Source organism: Bos indicus, chromosome 15 (assembly GCF_029378745.1).
Source record: "Bos indicus isolate NIAB-ARS_2022 breed Sahiwal x Tharparkar chromosome 15, NIAB-ARS_B.indTharparkar_mat_pri_1.0, whole genome shotgun sequence".
NCBI lineage: Eukaryota > Metazoa > Chordata > Mammalia > Artiodactyla > Bovidae > Bos > Bos indicus.
The window spans coordinates 57,443,427-57,467,349 of NC_091774.1; the positions used below are offsets into that span (position 1 = coordinate 57,443,427).

At 37.1% G+C, this 23,923-nt stretch overlaps 1 protein-coding gene across 1 annotated transcript in view; it reads left to right on the plus strand.

The window, feature by feature from the left end:
• The window catches only part of ANO3 (anoctamin 3), a 447,078-nt gene that overhangs the window by 70,076 nt on the left and 353,079 nt on the right, over positions 1–23,923 (plus strand). Inside the window, exon 2 of the mRNA XM_070803970.1 lies at positions 21,157–21,204. Coding sequence (XP_070660071.1) covers positions 21,157–21,204 — 48 coding nt within the window. The remainder of the gene's footprint in view (positions 1–21,156; positions 21,205–23,923) is intronic.

The following is a 23,923-nucleotide window of genomic DNA, read 5'->3' on the forward strand; positions in this document are numbered from 1 at the left end:
AGAAAGGGCAAGTGAGGGCTAGAATCAGAATTAAGCCTCTGAGGCTTCTTTTCATGAGTCATGTTTCTTTTCTCATCAACAATGTATTATACTTCAAGCAGCCTTTTAAAAGTTTTTGTTTGTTTGTTTTGCCTCAAAATAATTTGAAGCATAACACATTTTTTAAGGAAATATGTGCATTTCTCATACATATGAGATTTGATGGTATGAAATAGTAATTCAAGTGTCTTCAGAATCCCCAGTTTTCAAATAAATATTAGGTTCATTTAGTCTGTAATTCTTATTGGATCAGAAATGAGGATATATACAGTTCCAAAATATTTTGAATTTAGGGAAAACATATATTTTGGGTCAAAATTCTGTTTTTCATAAATTTGAATTATCAAGGATTCTTTCTCTTGTACTGGTATCTCCTCCCTCGTAGTTCCCTGTATAGAAAAGTATTGATTCAATCACAAAGGGTTTGAAGTCTTCCAAAACTGGTTATGAATTTTACAGTTTTCATTCATATGATATTAATGGTTTGCTTATGATCTCTAAATCCAGGTTTTTTATTCTATGAAATTGGTTGTAATTCTATTTCCTCTTCTGTACATTGCTAGGATTAAATAGTATAACTTGTGAAGCTTTACATAGATCATTCAAAATAGAATAGCTTTAAGTTATATTTTCCCTTTCCCTAAAGCATTTTGGGTGATTGCAGTTTGATTGCAGATGATTAAGTTTTTTTTTAAGTTTGCTGTTTTACTTTTTATCAGTAAGTATCTTATTTATTTCCCTTATAGAAGGGCGAAAATTGGAAACACTGACAGACTTTATTTTCTTGAGGTCCAAAATCACTGTAGATGGTGACTGCAGCCATGAAATTAAAAGACACTTGCTCCTTGGAAGAAAAGCTATGACAAACCTAAATAGCATATTAAAGAGCAGAGACATCACTTTGCCAACAGAGGTCCATATAGTCAAAGCCATGGTTTTTCTAGTAGTCATGTACAGATGTGAGAGTTAGACCATAAAGAAGACTGAGTGCCAAAGGATTGATGCTTTGGTACTGTGTGCTGGAGAAGATTCTCAGGTGTCCCTTGGACAGCAAGGAGATCACATTAGTCAATCCTAAAGGAAATCAACCCTGAATACTCACTGAAAGGACTGATGCTAAAGCTCCAATACTTTGGCCACCTGATGTGAAGAGCTGACTCATTGGAAAAGACCCTGATGCTGGGAAAGATGGAAAGAGACGGAGGCAACAGAGGATGAGATGGTCAGATAGCAACACCGATTCAATGGACATGAATCTGAGCAAACTCCAGGGTAGTGGAGGACAGAGGAGCCTGGAGTGCTACAAGTCCATGGGATCACAAAGAGTTGGACAAGATTTAGCGACTGAACAGCAATATCAACAGCAAATCATACTTTTAATTATTATCATATCTTTCCTTTGTCAAAATATGTTTCCTGTTGCAACACATTTTACATAATTTGCTTCAAGATTTTACAAAGAAAACAAAGCTGACAAAAATCGTAATAAATCTTAAGGAGTTAGTAATTTTAAAAATGATTCTAAAAATATCTGAATATTTTTCTTCTTTCTAAAAAAAGTATGAATCATAGGATAACAACAAAAATGTATTTTTGCTTTTGCTCTTATATAGAGAGCTTTATTTGTTTTGTTTTTCCATGTAGGTGAAAGGTTCTATAATAGACATTTATTCTCTTTGCAAACTGAAAATAATTAGTAATGGAAAAGTTATACATGCCCAAATGTATGTATTAAAGTTTACGTGCCAGTCCGTAATTTTAACAAGTATTCTGTAATTTATAACTTAGTATATTGCGTGTCAGCCTTTAATCTTAAACATTCTACTGCACTTGAATGAAAGTGTTTATGAGTGTCATAAGTTAGTGTGAAATTTAAGGGCTGCACTGATTCAAAAATAAGCAACTTTCTCTTGTGTGTGAGTATAAAAGACAAAAACTGGATTGTTTACATGGACTGTTAGATAAATGGTGCAATTATTTTATAAACCAAAAATTTCCCAAATGTCAACAATTTAGAAAACCTCTTCATGAAAATGTCTACCGCCCTTCCTGCTACCATCATTTGAGTGTTGAACGTAGAATGGTTGTGCATGTATACATGTGCTTGCATAGAACATAGAATTAAACTTCTAGGATTCACATCATAGTAAACTCAATTAGACTAGTTTGAGAATTTAGCTTGTCATGATCAAGAAAAGGAAGCTTGCTCATTAATTGATTTTTCAGCACAGTCTCTAGGGCTTCCCTGGTGGCTCAGAGGTTAAAGAGTCTTCCTGCAATGCGGGAGACCTGGTTTCGATCCCTGGGTTGGGAAGATTCCCTGGAGAAGGAAATGGCAACCCACTCCAGTATTCTTGCCTGGAGAATCCCATGGATGGAGGAGCCTGGTGGGCTACATTCCAAAAGAGTCGGATGCGACTTCACTCACTCACTCACTCACTCACTCACTTACTCACTCATGGGGTTAACTAGTATTTACTTAGTGTGCATACCACTTTTTTCAATGTCATCCAAATTTATTGACTTTAGTGGTCTTAATTTACAATCATAGATTAAAAATGAAAGAGATTAGAAAGTAATCTGGTTTAACATTAATATTGTTTAAAATTTAGATCCTCAAGATATTTTAACTTTCAACCATTAAAACAATTATATCTACCTATTCATCTATTTATTCATTCAATATTTATTGAATGTCAGAAATGTTCTAGGCTTCATGCAGCTGAACAGTATAGGCAGGGATTTTGCATTGAAAATTATTATATTTCTATAATAATTTATTATATTTCTAATAATATATATATTATATATTTATGATAATATTTTATATTAATTTCTCCCAGAATAGGAGAAAATTCACAGCCATGTATATATAATGAATGTGAAAATTATATATAGTGCTTTAGTAGGTGATGGATGTTGCATGTTATATAAAACCAGAAGAAAGAGTATTGAAGTCCCTGTTATCGCAAGCATCCTTTTTATTTGTTGTCTGGTAATTCATTATAGTCAAGTTTTATAATGTATTTAATTATTTATCTATTTTGGACTGGAGAAGGGAATGGCAACCCACTCCAGTATTCTTGCCTGGAGAATTCTGTGGCAGGCGAGCCTGTCGGGCTGCAGTCCATGGGGTCACAAAGGGTCAGACATGACTGAGTGACTGACCAAGCACATCTATTTTGGACAGTTATTTCAGATCATTAACCCAAATTTGGAAAATCTAAATTCAAGTTTCTTCTAACTAGAGATAGCTTCTTTTAGCATTTCATGGAACTGTGTCCATTTCTGTCCAGCATTTTAAAAAGACTTATATTAATCCTAATTTGGATTAAAAGACATTTATGATTTTGTGTTCAGATTTTTTTTAAATTTGTAACTTAATAGACCTGCTAAAAATTGGTGATCTTCATAGATGCACTAAGACATTATTAAACTATTTACATGGTAATGTATTGCTTCTTTACACAAAAAAATAATATGAAAACACATTGTTAAAATAGATCCTTCATAATCATGTGGTTACAACAAACTGGAGACCTCCCATTTATGCTAATTAGAGTTCCATTTCACGGCCTTGGAGCAAGAAGCAGGACTAATTTACATCTTCATTTATATTCAGCCTCCTGAAAATGAGTCATGACTTGTGGTTCAAAGTTTTCTACTCTTTACCGTAAATGCCAAATAGTTCCTTGTCTACACAGCTCTTCACTGACTTGCTTCTATTGTTGCCCCAGATCAGCCCAGGGTGACCCCTTCTCATGATTGAGATTTCAATTCAGATGTCATCCAATAAAGGAGACTTTCTTCGGATTCTATTAAAGCAACCCTAGGTCACTTTCTTTCATATTATCCATTTTATTTCTCTCGTAGCACTAAGGTTGATTTGTTTCCTTGTTTATTATCATCTTATTGTCTTACCTTAATGTCTTAAATGCACAACTCCTATTTGCCTTGGTCTCTGCTGTAACTCTGGTCTAAGCTAAGTATCTGACACATGACAAATGCTCAAGAAATATTTGTCGAGTGAAGAATGAAAAATGATAAAGGTCTTAGACTTTCCATGATTAAATTATTCTAGAAAATTACTTTCTCTCCATAATTTAGTGTTTTCACTCTAGTTAACTTTTTAATACCAGATTAAGTGGGAAATAAATTGATACTTTTGGTGGGCAAAAAAGCATTTGCCATAGAATAGAATAGTCTGGTATGGTATGATATAGTACAGTAAAATAAGATATATAGTATAGTGTAGTATAGTATAGTATAGTATGTATACCATAGTAAATTTAGCTACTGCTGCTGCTGCTAAGGAGAAGGCAATAGCAACCCACTCCAGTACTCTTGCCTGGAAAACCCCATGGACGGAGGAGCCTGGTAGGCTGCTGTCCATGGGGATGCTAAAATTTGGACACGACTGAGCGACTCCACTTTCACTTTTCATTTTCATGCATTGGAGAAGGAAATGGCAACCCACTCCGGTGTTCTTGCCTGGAGAATCCCAGGGACAGGGGAGACTGGTGGGCTTCCATCTATGGGGTCGCACAGAGTCAGACACGACTGAAATGACTTAGCAGGTTGCCATTGCTTTCTCTGAGTAAATTTAGCATGGTTGGTTAAATGGTTAAAGTCATGGACTGTGGATAAGTCCATGATGGTTAGGGTTAAAATTCTGACTCAGCTGCTTACTTATGCAAATTACTTTAACCCTTCTATGCTTCTTTATCTGATAAATCAAGATAATAGTAGTTACTCATACAGACACTGTGAAGACTGAATGAGCTTATTTCTTTGCATGTTTATGATAGTGCATAGTACGTAACAAACATTTGACAGTATTTGCTGTCACCATCATCATTATTCTGTGACCATAATTATCTTTCTTGTGGTGGCCCCTCAGCATATGACAAAAAGAGCACCAAGGGAATCCCTTCATATCCAGTAAAGCTGTACATAAAAATTTATTCCCATGTTTATTCATACCAGAGCTTCCCTTGATAGTATAGCTGTCTTCAAAGGCCCATTGTAGTCAATGCTGTTACAGAAAAACAGAACAATGGGCTCTTTCAAAGATACTCAGTATGTGAGTGCTGAAAGCTGTATTCACTGGAAATTATGTAAAGCACTAGCATTGTACTTCGTTCCCATGTTCTTTAGTCTTGTGGGAACTTTTTCATTGAAACTGGTCTCCAGAGACATGAAATATCAGAATCAAGCCTTGCTAAAATGCATTCTTTAAAAATACTTTCTTTTCTTTACTTCTAGTTTCATAAGAGAAATATTTTGGCTGCCTAGGTAAATAGTATTACTGACTCAAATTTAATCTGAACTTAGTATGTGATAGGAGCTTAAGAATTTCCTTGACCCAGACACTAACCCAAACTTAAACTACCACCTTGTGAAAAAAGATATCTGAGTACTGAATATTCTCTGTAAAATTCCTCAGACTTCAAACATGACCATTAAGTCAGGACTTAAATGCAAAGATCATATTCAGAACTGCAATGAAAATTGGAAGACCCAGAAAAAAAAACTACAAAAAGTCACTGTGTTCTCCCATCATCAGGTACTCAGTGATTATTAGACTCATAAGCACTTTTATTTTTGTTAGTCTTTTGTTAGTCTATTTTCTTTGTTAGTCTTTTGTTAGTCAAAAAACAAATGTGTTTTGTTAGTTGTTAAAATCAAGAGACAGGCCATTGGGAGTTGAAAGAATCGGTATTCACAGAAACCATTGTTTCAGCTCAGTTGAATTAGTGATGGAGCCTTTTTCAGTTTCCATTTTTGTCTGCATCATCTGACTGTTTTGAAGAGAGGGGAATATTATTGAAAGATCCAGAAGGTTTATTTAGTTGGGAACTCCAGTCACTTTTGAGAAGAAGGTTTAATATTTACATCTTCCAAGTTCTTTTTCAAATTAGGCTTCTTTCCCAAATGAGACGGTTATTGGATGTGACTGTGATCTTGACTTTGATTTTTGTCATTCCTGAATGAATGACAGGAAATATAGAGAATCTGAAGAAAAACTATGGCAAATGGTACGACAAGAGACAGAGACTTTCTTCCAAGGAATCTTTTCAATTCTATCCTCTTGAAATCAATTAATGGAGCGTAACTGGATTCTATATGCAGATACTGTTTACCCAGACACAATCATTCTATTGAAATGACTTGTTGAAGTTCTGAGGTTTTAATTTTTTTGTGATATTCTTTAATTCTGTGGGATGCAACATTTTTCATTTGCCTTTACATTTCTTTATTTCTTTTATATCAGAACTTAAGCAAAGATAAAATGTATATTTGCCTAGATCTTTGAAATATTCTTGAATGGAACCTGATTATCTAGCTTTGCCACTCTGGCATGTGAATACTGATGGCCATATTTGAAAAGGACCCTCTTAATCCAGACATCCTTTAGCCCCACTGTATACTTGTATGACTTTGTTTATATAGTACTTTGTGAAGACAACAAAAGGTTACTTATAAGACAAAAGCTGAATTTATTCAATGGAGTGATAAGTGAACACATTCCACTATGTAGTTAGCATAAGAAGTAATAAATAGTACTATTCTGATATTATCAATCACTATACAAAGGAACAAATGAGAAGCCTTAGCCAGCTTTAGTTAAGGATTGAATTTTATGGTGTTGTGGTTTCTATTACTTCTTGAACTGTGTAATTCTTTGCCTCTTTTGGTGGCCTGTGGTGACTATTTGGTGAGCAATAACTCTCTGCCACTTGTGTTGCAAAAGCGTTGCTCATAAACTGGGAAAAATTCCTTTTGTGTTTGTGTGTGCTTGACATCTTCTTCCTCCTGCAGCTCTGAGCACTTTATGTTTTCTGGTTGGCTGCCATCTTTGTTCTACTCATCGGTATCGGTGAGGGCTTTCCAGGTGGCACTAGAACCTGCCTGTCAATGCAGGAGACTTAAGAGAGGAGGGTTCGATTCCTGGGTCGGGAAGATCCCCTGGAGGAGGGCGTGGCAACCAATCCAGTATTCTTGCCTGGAGGATCCCATGAACAGAATAGTCTGGTGGACTATGGTTCATAGGGTCTCAAAGAGTTGGACAGAACTGAAGTGACTTAGCATGCATGCACATGTTGGTGAATGTATACAAAAATAAAGAATAGTAGGCTCTGTTCTCTCTGGAGGACCAGGTCACCGTTTGATTACATTGTAACTGAAGAGTCCCATGATGCACATAGCTCTAGATGCCATAACACTCCCTGGGTAGCTAACATGTTTAATCAGCCCTAGGTCAAAGCACTTCTGTATTCCTGTTTAATCTTTTCATTTCCATGATACAGACTACAGTGAAATAAGTTTTCAAAGGATACTATTTTACAAATTTTTTGCTACCTTACATACTATCACTGAGCTGATTTTATGCAAAAATTTCCATTGAATTCCTCACCGCCATCCTTCAGTGTCGAAGCAGTTTATCACCTCAACGATAGGGTTGAGACAATGAATTGATAAGCAAGACGACTAAATCATCTTGTTAGTTCTGTCACTGGCTAGTTATTTTCTTCTTTGGGCATTTCATGCAACTTCTCTAGTCATAAGATCCTTAATCTGTTTAATGAAAGTGCTATTATATCCTTCTGATTTTACACACATAAACACACACACAGCCTGTTTTTTAAATGAAATTTGTTTTAGTTTTCCTAAATATAAACAAGAAAATGAAAAAAAAGGTCTAACTAAAAGGGGGATATAGAGAGCAAGTGTGGGGAGGGAACAGGAGGCTTATCCTTCTATCTTGGGTCAAAGTCTGAGGCACAGCTATTCCATTCTAGGTGTGCTGTTTCCATAAAGCTAAATTCAACTTTAGCCTTGGCTTCAAAAGAAACTCAGAAAATCACATTGTTTAATTCAATTTTTAAAAATTGAGATACTCAAATTTTCTTAATTTTCAAAATTTTAAAATGATATAGTTGGTGAGTCAGTCTTATTTTGGAGTGTAAAATACAGTTAAAAAGCATCATGAGAAGTGATATTCTGAAGATAGTGATATCTTAGCAAAACCATGAATTACTAGAATCTCAATAGGAGATGTCTTGCTCTCCAGATAGTTTTTCTCTGGTTTCTGAACTAAAATTTCAAAGAATCTTATAGAGTGAGGCCAGTGAGGACCCTGAAGACAAATACGTGAATTGTTCGTTAATTTTCTAGTATTTAAATAGAGTAGTTTTTAAACTCTTCCATGGAGTACTACTTTTATCACCTTCTTAAGAAAAGTGAGTCACTTTAGTGAATAGTTTTGAGCACTTGGTGTTCCTACTTATTTAATCTTTATTCTCATTAATATTATTCCAGGCTTTTCACATACCAACTCTGCAGTAATTTGAACATGCCTCCCTACACAAACCCCCACTTGTACATATTAGACAGATACACAGATGCATTTACACTTCTTCATGCCTGTTTTCCTTTCTTCACCACTCACCAGTGAACTGCATTTCATTAAAGATAAAACTTCTTTTAATCTTTTCATATTATTTCTAAAATCTGAACAAAATTCATATTTAAGGTAGAATATTAGTGTACTAGTGTCCCGAGTAAACCTTTTTTAAGTAATCCACCTGCAAGATTCTTCTATATCATTGATCTTGAAAGAAACACTTGGACAGTATGAAAGTGAGAACTTCCTTTGTTAGATTTTAGTTAATTGAAAGTCAGAATTCACAAAGGACAACAATACTGGGGTCTCAGTCATCCGTCTGACATGAAGATTCAGGAAGCAGACATTCTTTAGTACTTTACAACAACGATGGATGATCGTGTCCAGAGGAGACAAACCCTTTTTCTCACTGCACTGTCTTTGCTGGAAGCCACTGCTGTAGCCCATGACATCTCTCTGCACACTGACTGTGGTCATACATCTGCACCAGTGCTTTAAAAAATACAACAGAATATACTAAAATATATAAAAACAAGAGAACACTTAAATTTGGGCATATCTTTGAAATCTGCAATGAGAGAATGCTTTATTTTGAAATAATCTTAAGAAACCAATGAGTCAAATGTGTTTTCACTTTTGATGAAGAAATTGAAATTAAGAGATAATGGCACTCTTATGCAAGGCCTAATGGCTGGCCAATGGTAAAGAGAGCTATGAGGACGAGTGATGTAACTGCTTAATGCACTATGCCAGTCTGCCTTGTGTTGCCAGCTTTGAGTCTGCATCACACTCTGAGTTACCTGGGTTTCACAGACAAGGCCTCTGAAACAAATAGTTCATTTGCTTGTTCTGTCTGCTCTACTGGATACTGAGTAGATTATTTAGTGTCTGGAATGGTAGTTTGGAATAATAAGAAGGCATACTCAACAGTAAGATGCAGTGCTCCTCTGCATACTGCAGTCTTATTCTAGAAGGAACTGCCAACACCTGGATTGTGTTCTATGCTGTGGATTTGATGCTGAAATCTTGGCCTCTATGCACCAGTGCCAAGAACAGAATCTCAGAGACAGAGTTTGGGGTGAAGTAGGAAAGGATAGTTTTATTGTTGCACTAGGCAAAGGGGCCATAGCACGCCTGTGCCACTCAAAATTGTGTGTCCTAAGCTGGGACATTTGATGAGGAGTTTTATAGCCCTGGTAGCTTAGATGGTAAAGCATCTGCCTACAGTGTGGAAGACCTGGGTTCAATCCCTGGGTTGGGAAGATCTCCTGGAGAAGGAAATGGCAACCCACTACAGTACTCTTGCCTGGAAAATCCCAAGGACAGAGGAGCCTGGTAGGCTACAGTCCATGGGGTCGCAAAGAGTTGGACATGACCGAGTGACTTCACTTTCACTTTATAGCAACAGTTCAAGTGTGGGGTTGTCGATAAGATTAGAGTGGGTACTGGGCCTGCATTCCTCTGAACTTGTTTCAGATAATCTTGATGAGCTGCTCTGGAGTCTTCAGTCTGGCCTTAGGTGGTCTTCTCTAATATAAAGGAGCTGATATCTTCCATTTGTTGGGTTTTAATTCTACAAATTAAAGAGATGAGAATACTAGATCACCTGACCTGCCTTCTGAGAAATCTGTGGGCAGGTCAGGAAACAACAGTCAGAACTGGACATGGAACAACAGACTGGTTCCAAATTGGGAAAGGAGTGTGTCAAGGCTGTATATTGTCACCCTGCTTATTTAACTCATATGCAGTGTACATTATGTGAAATGCTGGACTGGATGAAGCATAAACTGGAATCAAGATCGCTGGGAGAAATATCAATAACCTCAGATATTCAGATGACACCACTCTTATGGCAGAAAGAGAAGAAGAACTAAAGAGCCTCTTGATGAAAGTGAAAGAGGAGAGTGAAAAAGTTAGCTAAAAACTCAACATTCAGAAAACTTAATATCATGTATCCGGTCCCATTACTTCATGGCAAATAGATGGGGAAACAATGGAAACAGTGAGAGACTTTATCTTTTTGGGCTCCAAAATCACTGCAGATGGTGACTGAAGCCATGAAATTAAAAGACACTTTCTCCTTGGAAACAAAGTTATGACCAACCTAGACAGCCTATTGAAAAGCAGAGACATTACTTTGCCAACAAAGGTCCAACAAATATAGCTGGATGGCATCACCGACTCAATGGACCTGAGTTTGAGTAAATTCCGGGCGTTGGTGATGGACAGGGAGGCCTGGCATGCTGCAGTCTATGGGGTCACAAAGAGTCAGAAATGACTGATGACTGAACTGAATACAAAATGAAGGAAGGATCTTTATTTTGATATGTTTTTTTGTGTGTGAGGGTCTTTACCCTTTTATCAGTGTTGGAAGAGCACTCGTGGTATCATTGTGTTAATAAACTGTGGAAAATTCTTCAAGAGATGGGAATACCAGACCACCTGACCTGCCTCTTGAGAAACCTGTATGCAGGTCAGGAAGCAACAGTTAGAACTGGACAGGGAACAACAGACTGGTTCCAAGTAGGAAAAGGAGTACGTCAAGGCTGTATATTGTCACCCTGCTTATTTAACTTCTATGCAGATCATGAGAAACGCTGGGCTGGAAGAAGCACAAGCTGGAATCAAGATTGCCGGGAGAAATATCAATAACCTCAGATATGCAGATGACACCACCCTTATGGCAGAAAGTGAAGAGGAACTCAAAAGCCTCTTGATGAAAGTGAAAGTGGAGAGTGAAAAAGTTGGCTTAAAAGTCAACATTCAAACACAAAAATGGTGTATAAACTCGAACCCAAAACAATAAAGTAAATGGCAACGGGATCATACTTATTAGTAATTACCTTAAACGTAAATGGGTTGAATGCCCCAACCAAAAGACAAAGACTGGCTGAATGGATACAAAAACAAGACCCCTACATATGTTGTCTACAAGAGACCCACCTCAAAACAGGGGACACATACAGACTGAAAGTGAAGGGCTGGAAAAAGATTGTCCATGCAAATTGGGACCAAAAGAAAGCAGGAGTCACAATACTCGTATCAGATAAATTAGACTTTAAAACAAAGGCTGTGAAAAGAGACAAAGAAGGTCACTACATAATGATCAAAGGATCAATCCAAGAAGAAGATATAACAATTATATAATATATATCCACCCAACATGGGAGCACCGCAGTATGTAAGACAAATTCTAACAAGTATGAAAGGAGAAATTAACAATAACACAATAATAATGGGAGACTTTAATACCCCACTCACACTTATGGATAGATCAACTAAACAGAAAATTAACAAGGAAAAAAAAAAAATGTATCTATAAAGTTCACTAAAGCAAAGCACAGTAAAATGAGGTATGGCAATAAAAGGCGTTAAATTTATCAAATAAAAAAAATAAATAAATAAAGTGCTGAAAAATTAAAAAAAAAAAAAAAGGAACAGAAGAAATAACATAAGCAATAAACTGTCTCGAGCAAACAGAAAGCATCTGTAAAAATTGCTAGACTGGATGGTGTCGACAATACAAACTATTTTTTTTTTTCCATCTCATGTCTTTTTCCCCTCAGTCTTCTGATCATTTCTGTTTTTCTTTATCCTGGCCTGACATTACCATCATTATAATGTCTTCAAAAGTTCAGGAATGTATCTGACAGCTTGGTGTTGAAGTGGGCATTCCAGGAAAAGATAGGTAGGATCTAGCTACTATACTGTTTTAAAGCTACTGCTATTTCACCATAAGCCAAAATACCCATATTTGGAAAGAGTTAACTTTTCATCATTATTTTAAGATTGATATTGCCAACACAACAACTGAAATAAAGGCATAAATTTTCAAAAAAATAAAATAAAATAAAATAAAAAAAAAAAAAAAAAAAAAGAAAACTAAGATCATGGCATCTGGTCCCATCACTTCATGGGAAATAGATGGGGAAACAGTGGAAACAGTGTCAGACTTTATTTTTCTGGGCTCCAAAATCACTGCAGATGGTGATTGCAGCCATGAAATTAAAAGATGCTTACTCCTTAGAAGGAAAGTTATGACCAACCTAGATAGCATATTCAAAAGCAGAGACATTACTTTGCCAACAAAGGTCCATCTAGTCAAGGTTATGGTTTTTCCAGTGGTCATGTATGGATGTGAGAGTTGGACTGTGAAGAAAGCTGAGCGCCGAAGAATTGATGCTTTTGAACTGTGGTGCTGGAGAAGACTGTTGAGAGTCCCTTGGACTGCAAGGAGATCCAACCAGTCCATTTTGAAGGAGATCAGCTCTGGGATTTCTTTGGAAGGAATGATGCTAAAGCTGAAATTCCAGTACTCTAGCCACCTCATGCGAAGAGTTGACTCATTGGAAAAGACTGATGCTGGGAGGGATCAGGGGCAGGAGGAGAAGGGGACGACAGAGAATGAGATGGCTGGATGGCATCACTGACTCGATGGACATGAGTCTGAGTGAACTCTGGGAGTTGGTGATGGACAAGAAGGCCTGGTGTGCTGCTATTCATGGGGTCTCAAAGAGTTGGACACGACTGAGTGACTGAACTGAACTGAACTGAACTGAATCTGCTAGTGCTACCATGAAAAAGTACCACAGACTAAGTAGCTAGAACAACAGAATGTATTTGCCCACAGTTCTGGAGGCTACACATCTGAGATTAATGTGTTGGCAGTCTTGCTTTCTTTTGATCATTTCTCTTGTTGCATTGTTGATAGTTGTCCTCTCTCTGTTTCCACATGGTCTTCCTTCTTTATGTGTCTCTGTCCTAATTTCCTTCTCATAAGGAAAACTGTCATATTGGATTATAGCTCACTCGAATTATCCCTTTTAACAGTTACCTCTTTAAAGACCTATCTCCAAATACAGTCACATTCTGAACTACTAAGGGATAAATACTTCAACATATAAATTTTGGAGGACATGGTTCGGTCTATAACAATACAGTAATTAAATTTCTCTTTTGAAGACAATATTTATTGGACTTGGTGCTGTTAGTACTATGGATGAAATAAAGGGGAAAGATATACCATCAAGAACAAGAAGATTAAAAAAAAAGAATTTCTTCTCACTATGCTACACCCAGACATGTACCAATGTGACCTTCTTTCCTGCATTTGTACATATTTTTTGTCATCAATAATTATTTCCCCATTAGTTATATGGCTAATTCCTAGGGATGCTTGAAGAATTAATTTTAGCACCATCTCCTATAGGAAGCCTTTACTTTTTCCCACTTTTACTGACCTGAATTCAGCAGTTTTCCTCTATGTTACTTCTGCACCTGAATGCTTATCAGCATTGGTAGGCTTATCATCTTGTACAGTAATCATATACATTTATTCCCTCCATTAAGCTGAGAGCTCCTTGAGGATTAGGACTAGCTGTTTTATTCCCACATCATCAATGCCTGGCTTGGTTTTACATAAACTTAATTTCTTGATCCGATACATATTGTTCAGCATTCTCTCTGTGGCAGACAGAGAAGATACAACAAAAAGAAAAACAATCAGTCTCTGCTCTACTAGAACAATTTAATGAAAGCATCTCAGAAGCAATGCATCTTGGACGAACCCCCACCACTACCACCACCACTACCTATAATCACGGAAAGGCATCCTTCATTCTTTCTTCTCTAGTTAAGTAGGTTTTTATGAGGAATATTACATTCTTTGAGCAGAGATTTCTTTCCATTCTTAGTTAGCCTGTCTAGGACAAATATTAGCAGTCCAGGACTTGAATTTTTTTTTTTTATTTTTTATTTTATTTTTTAACTTTACAATATTGTATTGGTTTTGCCATATATCAACATGAATCTGCCACAGGTATACACGTGTTCCCCATCCTGAACCCTTCTCCCTCCTCCCTCCCCGTACCATCCCTCTGGGTTGTCCTAATGCACCAGTCCCAAGCATCCAGTATCGTGCATCGAACCTGGACTGGCGACTCGTTTCATTTTGTAGTGAGTCAAATATTGTGAAACGTAGGACCATTTCTCAAAGCTCAGGTGGGAAGCAGAAATTCACATATGACAACCTTTATCCTGAGTAAGATGCATGGCAAATTATACATATGAAAACCTGGAGGTAAAGTGGTTACAATTCAAAGGATGGCAATGATAAATGGAATATATGTCAAATAAACCTGAAATTCCAGCCGAGTAGCCTGCCTCATAAGCTCTACAGTGGAGGGAGAAAGCCTATCAGTGTCAACCCATTTTGACTGGAACACTTCTGGGGAATAAGGAAAGCATTTTAAAGACATTCTCTGTCTCTTATCTCTGGGATGAAATTCAGGATTCAATAGAATTTTATAAGTAGATGTTTACACTGGGATTCATCAAATCCCTCCATGAGTCACCTAGGGGAAATTTTAGTCTATCTCTGCAAAGTTGCTCAGTGTTAGAAATACTTCCAACCTCCTCAAACCTATCCCCCAATCACTCTGAAATCTTTCTCTGCTCTCACACATCATTTCCCCTTTCCCTATGGTTCAGATTTTAAAGGTTTATTAATTAGAATTATTCACTGATTGATTTTAACACTACTATGGGGCACTTGATATATGGCAGACAGTTCATATAATTCCTGTTCTTATGGACCTTAAATCCAAGCAGTTAATTATGATTCAAACAACAAATGTAAATATTTCTAAGTACAGAGTATTCAGTGTTTTCAGTATTTAGTGTTTTCAGTATTTAGTATTTTCAAAACGTTTCCATGCATAAAGTGCAAGTTGAACATGCATAAAAACCACCTTCCCACAAACATGTAAAAATCTGCAGTGGTGCAAACTAAATTTACCTGGAATTTCCCAACACTCTTCAGTGCCACCAGAAGCTTTCCTTTTGAGGACCATGTATCAGAATAGCTGAGGTCACCGCCTTGAATCCCAAGTGCTTGATGTTACATAAAATATTGTGCCAGAAATTTGTCACTAATAATTTATATTATGTGGCAACTGTTCCATTCCATAGAGAATTTATATTCAGAGATCTTTGTATTTTTGCATGAACACTGAGGAAATACAACTCAAAATATTATTTTTCAGCTTTATCAGTTTATTTCATCCTTGGTTTAGCAGGTAATTTAAATGTCTTGAAAAACATCATCAGCTAAGAGAGAATAAAGTCATAATCATTTCCATAATGTTTCCCTCTTCTTTTAAAAGTGAGTATCAGTTTAAAAAAAAAAAAGTTTAAAAAATAAGCAAATAATGTGAAGATCAGGAATCTCTTTTTAAATTCAGTAGCAGATTAGTTATATTTATTGCGCAGGTATTGCCAGCTAAATTTTCCACTTTTATTGCCCTTTTTTATGGGTCTCCAATTAATCTTATTGCACATTTTACTCATGTTTCCATCTGCTTGGTCTACTGGCGAAAATGATCAGACATACAAAAAACAAAAAACTTATGGTTACTCTCTCTCTACAGAATTATATAACTCCTTTTGTCTCACTTTGTCCTTTCCTTTTGGAGAAGGCAATGGCAACCCACTCCAGTACTCTTGCCTGGAAAATCCCATGGACAGAGGAGCCTGGTGGGCTGCAGTCCATGGGGTCGCTACGACTGAGCAACTTCACTTTCACTTTTCACTCTCATGCATTGGAGGAGGAAATGGCAACCCACTCCAGTGTTCTTGCCTGGAGAATCCCAGGGATGGGGGAGCCTGGTGGGCTGCTCTGGGGTCACACAGAGTCGGACATGTCACACAGAGTCGGACATGACTGAAGTGACTTAGTAGCAGCAGCAGCAGTCCTTTCCTTTTAATTTCTTGGCATATAAAACCTTGGATAATATACTAAAATGAAAATTTAGTTAAGAAACTATTTTACAACTCTAAAAAAAACTGAGAGCAAAATTAAACAAAATTAAACACAGTACGAATAGCCCAAAGACAAATCATTGTGGAGCAGAGAACAGTCCTACATTGTATGGTAAATGTATGGTCTTGAAAGGAATATGATAAAATGATCATTTACAGAATATTTACTGTGAGCCAGATACTGCCATAAGCACCACCTAAAATATAGAGAGTTGGTTGTTTTTTAGTTTCTGTTCTAATGGGATTGATAGCGTCAATGTCCAGTCTCTGGCAGTTTCAAAATCTGCAACCTGGAAGTAATATTACCTACTTATGTAATTGTTGTGAACACTGCATGAAGTAAGGTGCCCAGCCCCCCAGGGATGGTGCTAAGTGTGTAACTCAGATGATCACCACGTATTTTCTCCCCCAGAGACCTCTTTGTAGTAGGTTCTTCTTAAGCAGAGAGGATGAATATGAGGATGCCAAAGCCCTCTTTCACCTACAAAATTGTGTCCACTGGAGTACTGAGCCAAAGATGTCAGCCTTGATATATTTATGTAATATTAGCTTCTTGTTGTTTTTGTTTAGTTGCTAAATAGTGTCTGACTCTTGAGACCCCATCGACTCCCCTTTGCAACCCGCGAGCCTCCCCTTCAAAATATCATCTAAATGAAGAGGAGATTGCTTTAAAAGACTACTTTAAAATACTATTTAAAGACTTTGCTATACAATTTTATGTTGTTTTCCTTCTAAAATTATTTAAGGTAAATATTACTTATCTAGTAATTTATAATTCTGAAAATTTCTGGAAAATATTTATATTCTTTGAAAACTGAAAATACAAGAAAGGTCAAATGAGAATATTAAATACTAAGCATTTACTCTGTTCTGAATATTCATAATTTTACCTCATTTAAGCCTCATAAAACTGAAAAGTAGGGATTATTAAGTACATTTTATGGGTGAAGATACTAACCATTAGAAATATTAAGTAATTGACTTTGCTTCATACTGTTGTATTATAAAATTTCAGTGTTACCTCAGGCATTTCTGCTGACAAATTCCATGTTATTTCCATTAAACTAAGGCTAATTAATGGAGAAGGCAATGGCGACCCACTCCAGTACTCTTGTCTGGAAAATCCCATGGACGGAGGAGCCTGGTAGGCTGCAGTCCATGGGGTCGCTAAGAGTGGGACACGACTGAGCGACTTCACTTTCACTTTTCACTTTCATGCACTGGTGAAGGAAATGGCAACCCACTCCAGTGTTCTTGCCTGGAGAACCCCAAGGATGGTGGAGCCTGGTGGGCTGCTGTGTATGGGGTCTCACAGAGTCGGACACGACTGAAGCGACTTAGCAGCAGCAGCAGCAAGGCTAATTAAAACGTGGTATAGGAGAAGCAAAGGATGATAAACTTTCTAATGGCATATGGTTTTCTGTGGGTTTGGTTTCTTCTTGTTTTTGATACGCTGCTGGACTAAGGTGAGAAGGGTGTAAATTATTCATTATGGAAAGAAAAGTCATACATTATGTGGGATCTACTAATTTATAATGATAAGCTTCATAATAGTGATAGTACTATTTTTAAGATTCTTCATATTACAGATGATAAAACATAGTCACAAGAGGTTAATTAGTGAACACAGGTGGCTGATAATTATTAAATGTATTGGTGGGAACCAAATCCAGTTTTATAATATCAAACTTCCTTCTTTGTCCAAAACTCTATGCTTTGCCAGCTATAGTATCACAAAAAGAATCTCATTTATGTGATTTTGACCGAGTATCTGTGGCTCATGTTCCACCAGGAGAAGCTTTAATGTGTTTTCCCAGTTTGGCTCTGATTCTTCTGAACAAATTCTAAAAATAGATAACCCACAATATAAAAGGCTTACAGTGAGCTCCACAGACCAGTATATCTGAAAGTAGGCACCTGAATTTTAAGTAAGGATCTGCTTTACATGAAGAAGAATTTATATTTGATAAAATATTTTCAGAAAATATACCTAAGATGAAACTGATATTGTCCTAGAAAAGTATCAGTCAGGCTTCCCCCATAGTCAGTTCAGTTCACTTCAGTCACTCAGTCATGTCTGACTCTTTGTGACCCCATGGAATGCAGCACATTGGGCTTCCCTGTCCATCACCAACTCCTGGAGCTTACTCAAACTCAGGTCCATCGAGTCGGTGATGTCAGCCAGCCATCTCATCCTCTGTTGTCCTCTTCTCCTCCTGCCTTCAACCTTTCCCAGCATCAGGGTCTTTTCCAGTGAGTCAATTCTTTACATCAGGTGGCCAAAGTATTGGAGTTTCAGCTTCAGCATCAGTCCTTCCAATGAATATTCAGGACTGATTTCCTTTAGGATGGCCTGGTTAGATATCCTTGCAGTTCAAGGGACTCAGAAGAGTCTTCACCAACAGCACAGTCCAAAAGCATCAATTCTTTGGTGCTCAGCTTTCTTTATAGTCCAATTCTCACATCCATATTTGACTACTGGAAAAACCATAGCTTCGACTAGATGGACCTTTGTTGGCAAAGTAATGTCTCTGATTTTTAATATGCTCTCTAGATTGGTCATAGCTTTTCTTTCAAGGAGCAAGTGTCTTTTAATTTCATGACTGCAGTCACTATCTGCAGTGATTTTGGAGCTCAAGAAAATAGTCTGTCACTGTTTCCATTGTTTCCCCATCTATTTGCCATTAAGTGATGGGACCAGATGCCATGATCTTAGTTTTCTGAATGTTGAGCTTTAAGCCAAATTTTTCACTCTCCACTTTCACTTTCATCAAGAGGCTCTTTAATTCTTCTTCATTTTTTGCCACAAGAGTGGTGTCATCTGCATTATCTGAGGTTATTGATATTTCTCCCAGCAATCTTGATTCCAGTTTGTCATTCATCCAGCCCAGCATTTTGCATTATGTACTCTGCATATAAGTTAAATAAGCAGGGTGACAATATACAGCCTTGACATACTCCTTTCCTGATTTGGAACCAGTCTGTTGTTCCATGTCCAATTCTAACTGTTGCTTCTTGACCTGCATACAGATTTCTCAGAAGGCAGGTCAGGTGGTCTGATATTCCCTTCTCTTGAAGAATTTTCCACAGTTTGTTGTGATCCACACAGTCAAAGGCTTTGGCATAGTCAATAAAGCAGAAATAGATGTTTTTCTAGAACTCCCTTGCTTTTTTGATGATCCAACAGATATTGGCAATTTGATCTTCCAGTCCCATTCCAGTCTATCTTAGTTCATTGATTTCTAAAATGTCAATGTTCACTCTTTCCATCTCGTGTTTGACCACTTCCAGTTTACCTTGATTCATGGACCTAACATTCCAGGTTCCTGTAAAATATTGCTCTTTACAGCATCCGACTTTACTTTCGTCACCAGTCACATCCACAGTTGGGTGTTGATTTTGCTTTGGCTCCAGACACCTCTTCATTCTTTCTAGTGTTATTTCTCCATTCTTCTCCAGTAGCATATTGGGCACCTATGGACCTGGGAAGTGCATCTTTCAGTGTCCTATCTTTTTGTCTTTTCATACTGTTTATGGCATTCTCAAGGCAAGAATACTGAAGTGGTTTGCTATTGCCTTCTCCATTCCCCATAATAGCCTTTAGTAAAATATATGTCTTGAGAATATTTATCTTTCTTTCATTCTTGATGACATACTGCTGCTGCTGCTGCTAAGTTGCTTCAGCTGTATCTGACTCTGTGCAACCCCATAGACGGCAGCCCACCAGGCTCCTCTGTCCCTGGGATTCTCCAGGCAAGAATACTAAAGTGGGTTGCCATTTCCTTGTCCAATGCATGCATGCATGCTAAGTCACTTCAGTCGTGTCTGACTTTGTGCAACCTTATGGACAGCAGCCCGCCAGGCTCCTCTGTCCACGGGATTCTCTAGGCAAGAATACTGGAGTGGGTTGCCGGTCCCTTCTCCATGATGACATACTATCTAAGTATAAAAATTTTAGTGACAAAATTTCTCTGTACTTTTATACTCATATTTTATGAAAAGGCCCAAGGTCAGTTTGTTTCAAAGTTTGTAAGTCGTGTTATCTATTTGGCTGAACCACACTGATTCCATCTTGTCAGCTCTATCTCAGGCCAGCAGTCCTATCCTCTCCCCTTTCTATGTGATTGAATTTTAGCCTACTCCCAGGACTGTGCCCAAGCCAGATAAGTTCTCATCAACTCTTCCTCTTGCCTTCGTCTGATATGAAAATTGGAAGAGTGCCTTTTGTTGATGCAAATGGTTAATAGTCACGAGACCCCTGGGAGGAGAAAAACCCCAGGTTCCCAGAAGTGTGGATTTACTTTCCCCTAGTGGTCAGATTCTATTTTTATCTTTTGCTCATTTAAATCCCCTTACTGGAGAAGGGAATGGCAAACCATTTCAGTATTCTTGCCTTGAGAACCCCATGAACAGTATGAAAGGGCAAAAAGATAGGACACTGAGAGATGAACTCCCCAGGTCGGTAGGTGCCCAATATGCTACTGGAAAATTGGAAAAGACCCTGATGCTGGGAGGGATTGGGGGCAAGAGGAGAAGGGGATGACAGGGGATGAGATGTTGGATGGCATCACTGACTCAATGGACATGAGTTTGGGTGGACTCCGGGAGTTGGTGATGGACAGGGAGGCCTGGTGTGCTGCGGTTCATGGGGTTGCAGAGTCGGACACGACTGAGTGACTGAACTGATCTGAACTGATACCCCTTTTGGCTCTGCGGAGTACAGCTGTGAATGCCTCTGAATCATTGTTGCCTGATTCCCCATAAGTTACCCACAATAAACTTTGTAAGTGCACTCCATTTTTCAAGTCTTAAAGTTCCTTCTCAGCTCAGAGGATATTATTCAATATCTCTGCCTCCCAACACTATCATTTTTTTTTTTTTTTTTTTTTTAGTCACTCACAGGAGTCTTTCATCAGCCTTAAAATGGAGCCATTTAATTGGTATGTATATATCTCATGATTTTCATTTCTTGTAAGTTTGTATTATTGTCCTTTCAAAATACATATTTTAGGTTTTTGTTCTATCTCTTCCCCTCCTCAAAAATTTTCCTTTCCCCAGAAGTTTTTTTTTTTTTCCCAGTAGTTTTGTTGTATATATTTTTTCTAGTTTCTATCAAGAATACCACTTGAGGAAGTTGAAATGGTTTTATCTTTAATTGAATAATTTCTCCTGAATTACTTTTCTTTTGTTGTTTCCATTTTATTTGTTCATTGCCTGGGTCTTCCCTACAGTTTTCTCCTTTTAATGTCTCTTTTTCTGTTGTTTAATTGTATTTTCCTGGATTTTTTGGGTCACAACTGAATTTATAGCACATGGTACAATGCCTGCTGCATAAGGAGTTTCTATAAGCATTTGTTGAATATATTAAGAATAAAGGAAAAAACAAAAACTTTCTTGTTTCTTTGTCCTCCCCTATTCATGTTAGTGGTTAGTGAAAGGAATCTCATTTTCATTCATTTTATGTGTTTAGTTCGTCAACCAAGCAGAATAAGCAAGACTGTTTTCCATTTAGTAAAACAGTCATTGATAGTGCAGTCTGCACATATTTCTCTAGGCCATAATACATGCTAGTTAAAATTGTAGGCTTTGTCTAGTGATGGACCTGGTTTTGGTCACAGTGTTGCTGTGTACTAACTGGGAGAGTGTGGTAGCAAGATCATGTTGTTTCTTCATGACTCCAGCACCTGATCATGGTGTCTTTCACAGAGTAGGTCCTCAATTTTCAGAGTGTTTGTTGGATGAATAAACTTACAAAATTATGGATGTAGTCATCTTTCAATTTTTTAGAAATATTATAATTAATAAATTTATACAATAGAAAATACCATAATATCTATCAAAATTACAAGCAAGGCTATGTGTTTAAATGATATTTAAAGTGAGGTATAACTGTCCATTAATTTCAAAAAGTATTACCCGCTATTTGATTATGTTTGTTCAGTGACATAGGAAAAGAATGGTGTTATTTCTTCAGATGGCTGAATGTCAGATGTGTGTTAGAATTTGAAATATACAATGCGAAGAGTTGACTCATTGGAAAAGACTCTGATGCTGGGAGGGATTGGGGGCAGGAGGAGAAGGGGAGAATGAGATGGCTGGATGGCATCACTGCCTCGATGGACGTGAGTTTGAGTGAACTCCGGGAGTTGGTGATGGACAGGGAGGCTTGGTGTGCTGCGATTCATGGGGTCGCAAAGAGTCGGACACCACTGACCGACTGAACTGAACTGAACTGAACTGAAAGGAAGCTACCCCAAAGTTGACCCAAACTCAGTTAATGATATCCAAGTAGCCAGAAAACTTACAAAGAAGTAATTCTTTATGTAACTTGGATCTGCAAGGTGAAAAAATCTGATTAAAATAGTCTCAGAGAACAGCAAATTTGAACTACCTTTTCTTTTTTAATAAGTGATAAAAAAGTAATTTCTTTCTTTTTTTTTTTTTTTTTTTACAAATTTCAGTTTGTTGTCACAGTAATAGATATTTTAAGCCAGCTTCTATCAGTATTTTGGTGAATGGATAAGCTGTTTAATCAGGCAAGAATGATTTGTATTATTTTGTAAAAGAAGGAAAAATTGAGGAAAAATACAGGTATAAAAGATAATTCTAGAGTTTTAATTTGTATTTATTAAGCATAGTCCAAAAGAAGTGTGTGTACGTGGGTTTATATTTAAATATGTTCAGTCAGGCATTGTTTGTATTTTGAAAAATTAGAACATAAATGTCCACAAATAAACTGTGATGCATTCATATGATGAAATAATATAAAATAATGCAAGGTTAGATATGGCAGTTACTATTTAAAATACCTATTGTAATTTACATATTGTTAAAAATATTTGCTCACCCTCCTTCCACACCCTAGACCCTCTGATATCAGGCTTGACTGAAGGATTTATATAGGGCAATGAAATGTCAGCAGAAGAGATGACTGTCACGTTTTCACACAAATATTTGTTTTCCATGGTTTTCCTTCCCTGAGCTATGATACATGCGGTGCCCCAGGTAGTATGTCCCATCATTGTGGTCTCACACTGGGGAGTGATGGAGTCATGCAACCACATAGCTATTCACTCCTCTTGGTTGCATAATGAGATTAAACCTTGCTGTTGGAAGTCACTAAGGTTTTTGAGTCATTTGTTATTGTCAACAGCATAACTTTGAGGTGACACTGGGAGAGTAAATCCATCATCTTGATATAGTTTATATTATTAACACTCTATATCCTCAATGTAAATCCATCTGCTTGTGACTTTGTCATACATCCTTGCAGTTTAAGTCAGGGAACCGTTTTGCTGTTTGAAAATGTGTTAAATTCAGATACAGTATATAGAGGCACTCCAGGGATGTGCTATTTCTCATTAAAAAAAAAATACATTTTATCTATCTACTCTCCTAATTGTCTGCCCTTCTTCACCTACTGATCTACCTATATGGATAGATATGAAACAACAGACAGAAAATCATGAGTGATGGTTAGAAGTGAGGGGGCAGAAGAAGGAGGGAAAATAATTCTTACTTCATACAAATATACATTAACTTATTCTTTATAAAAATAGTACCACAAATTATGGTGATGATTTCACAAATGGATGCTTATCTCCAAGCTCATCAAATAGTATACATTATTATAGCTTTTTATATGTCTAAAATAATAAC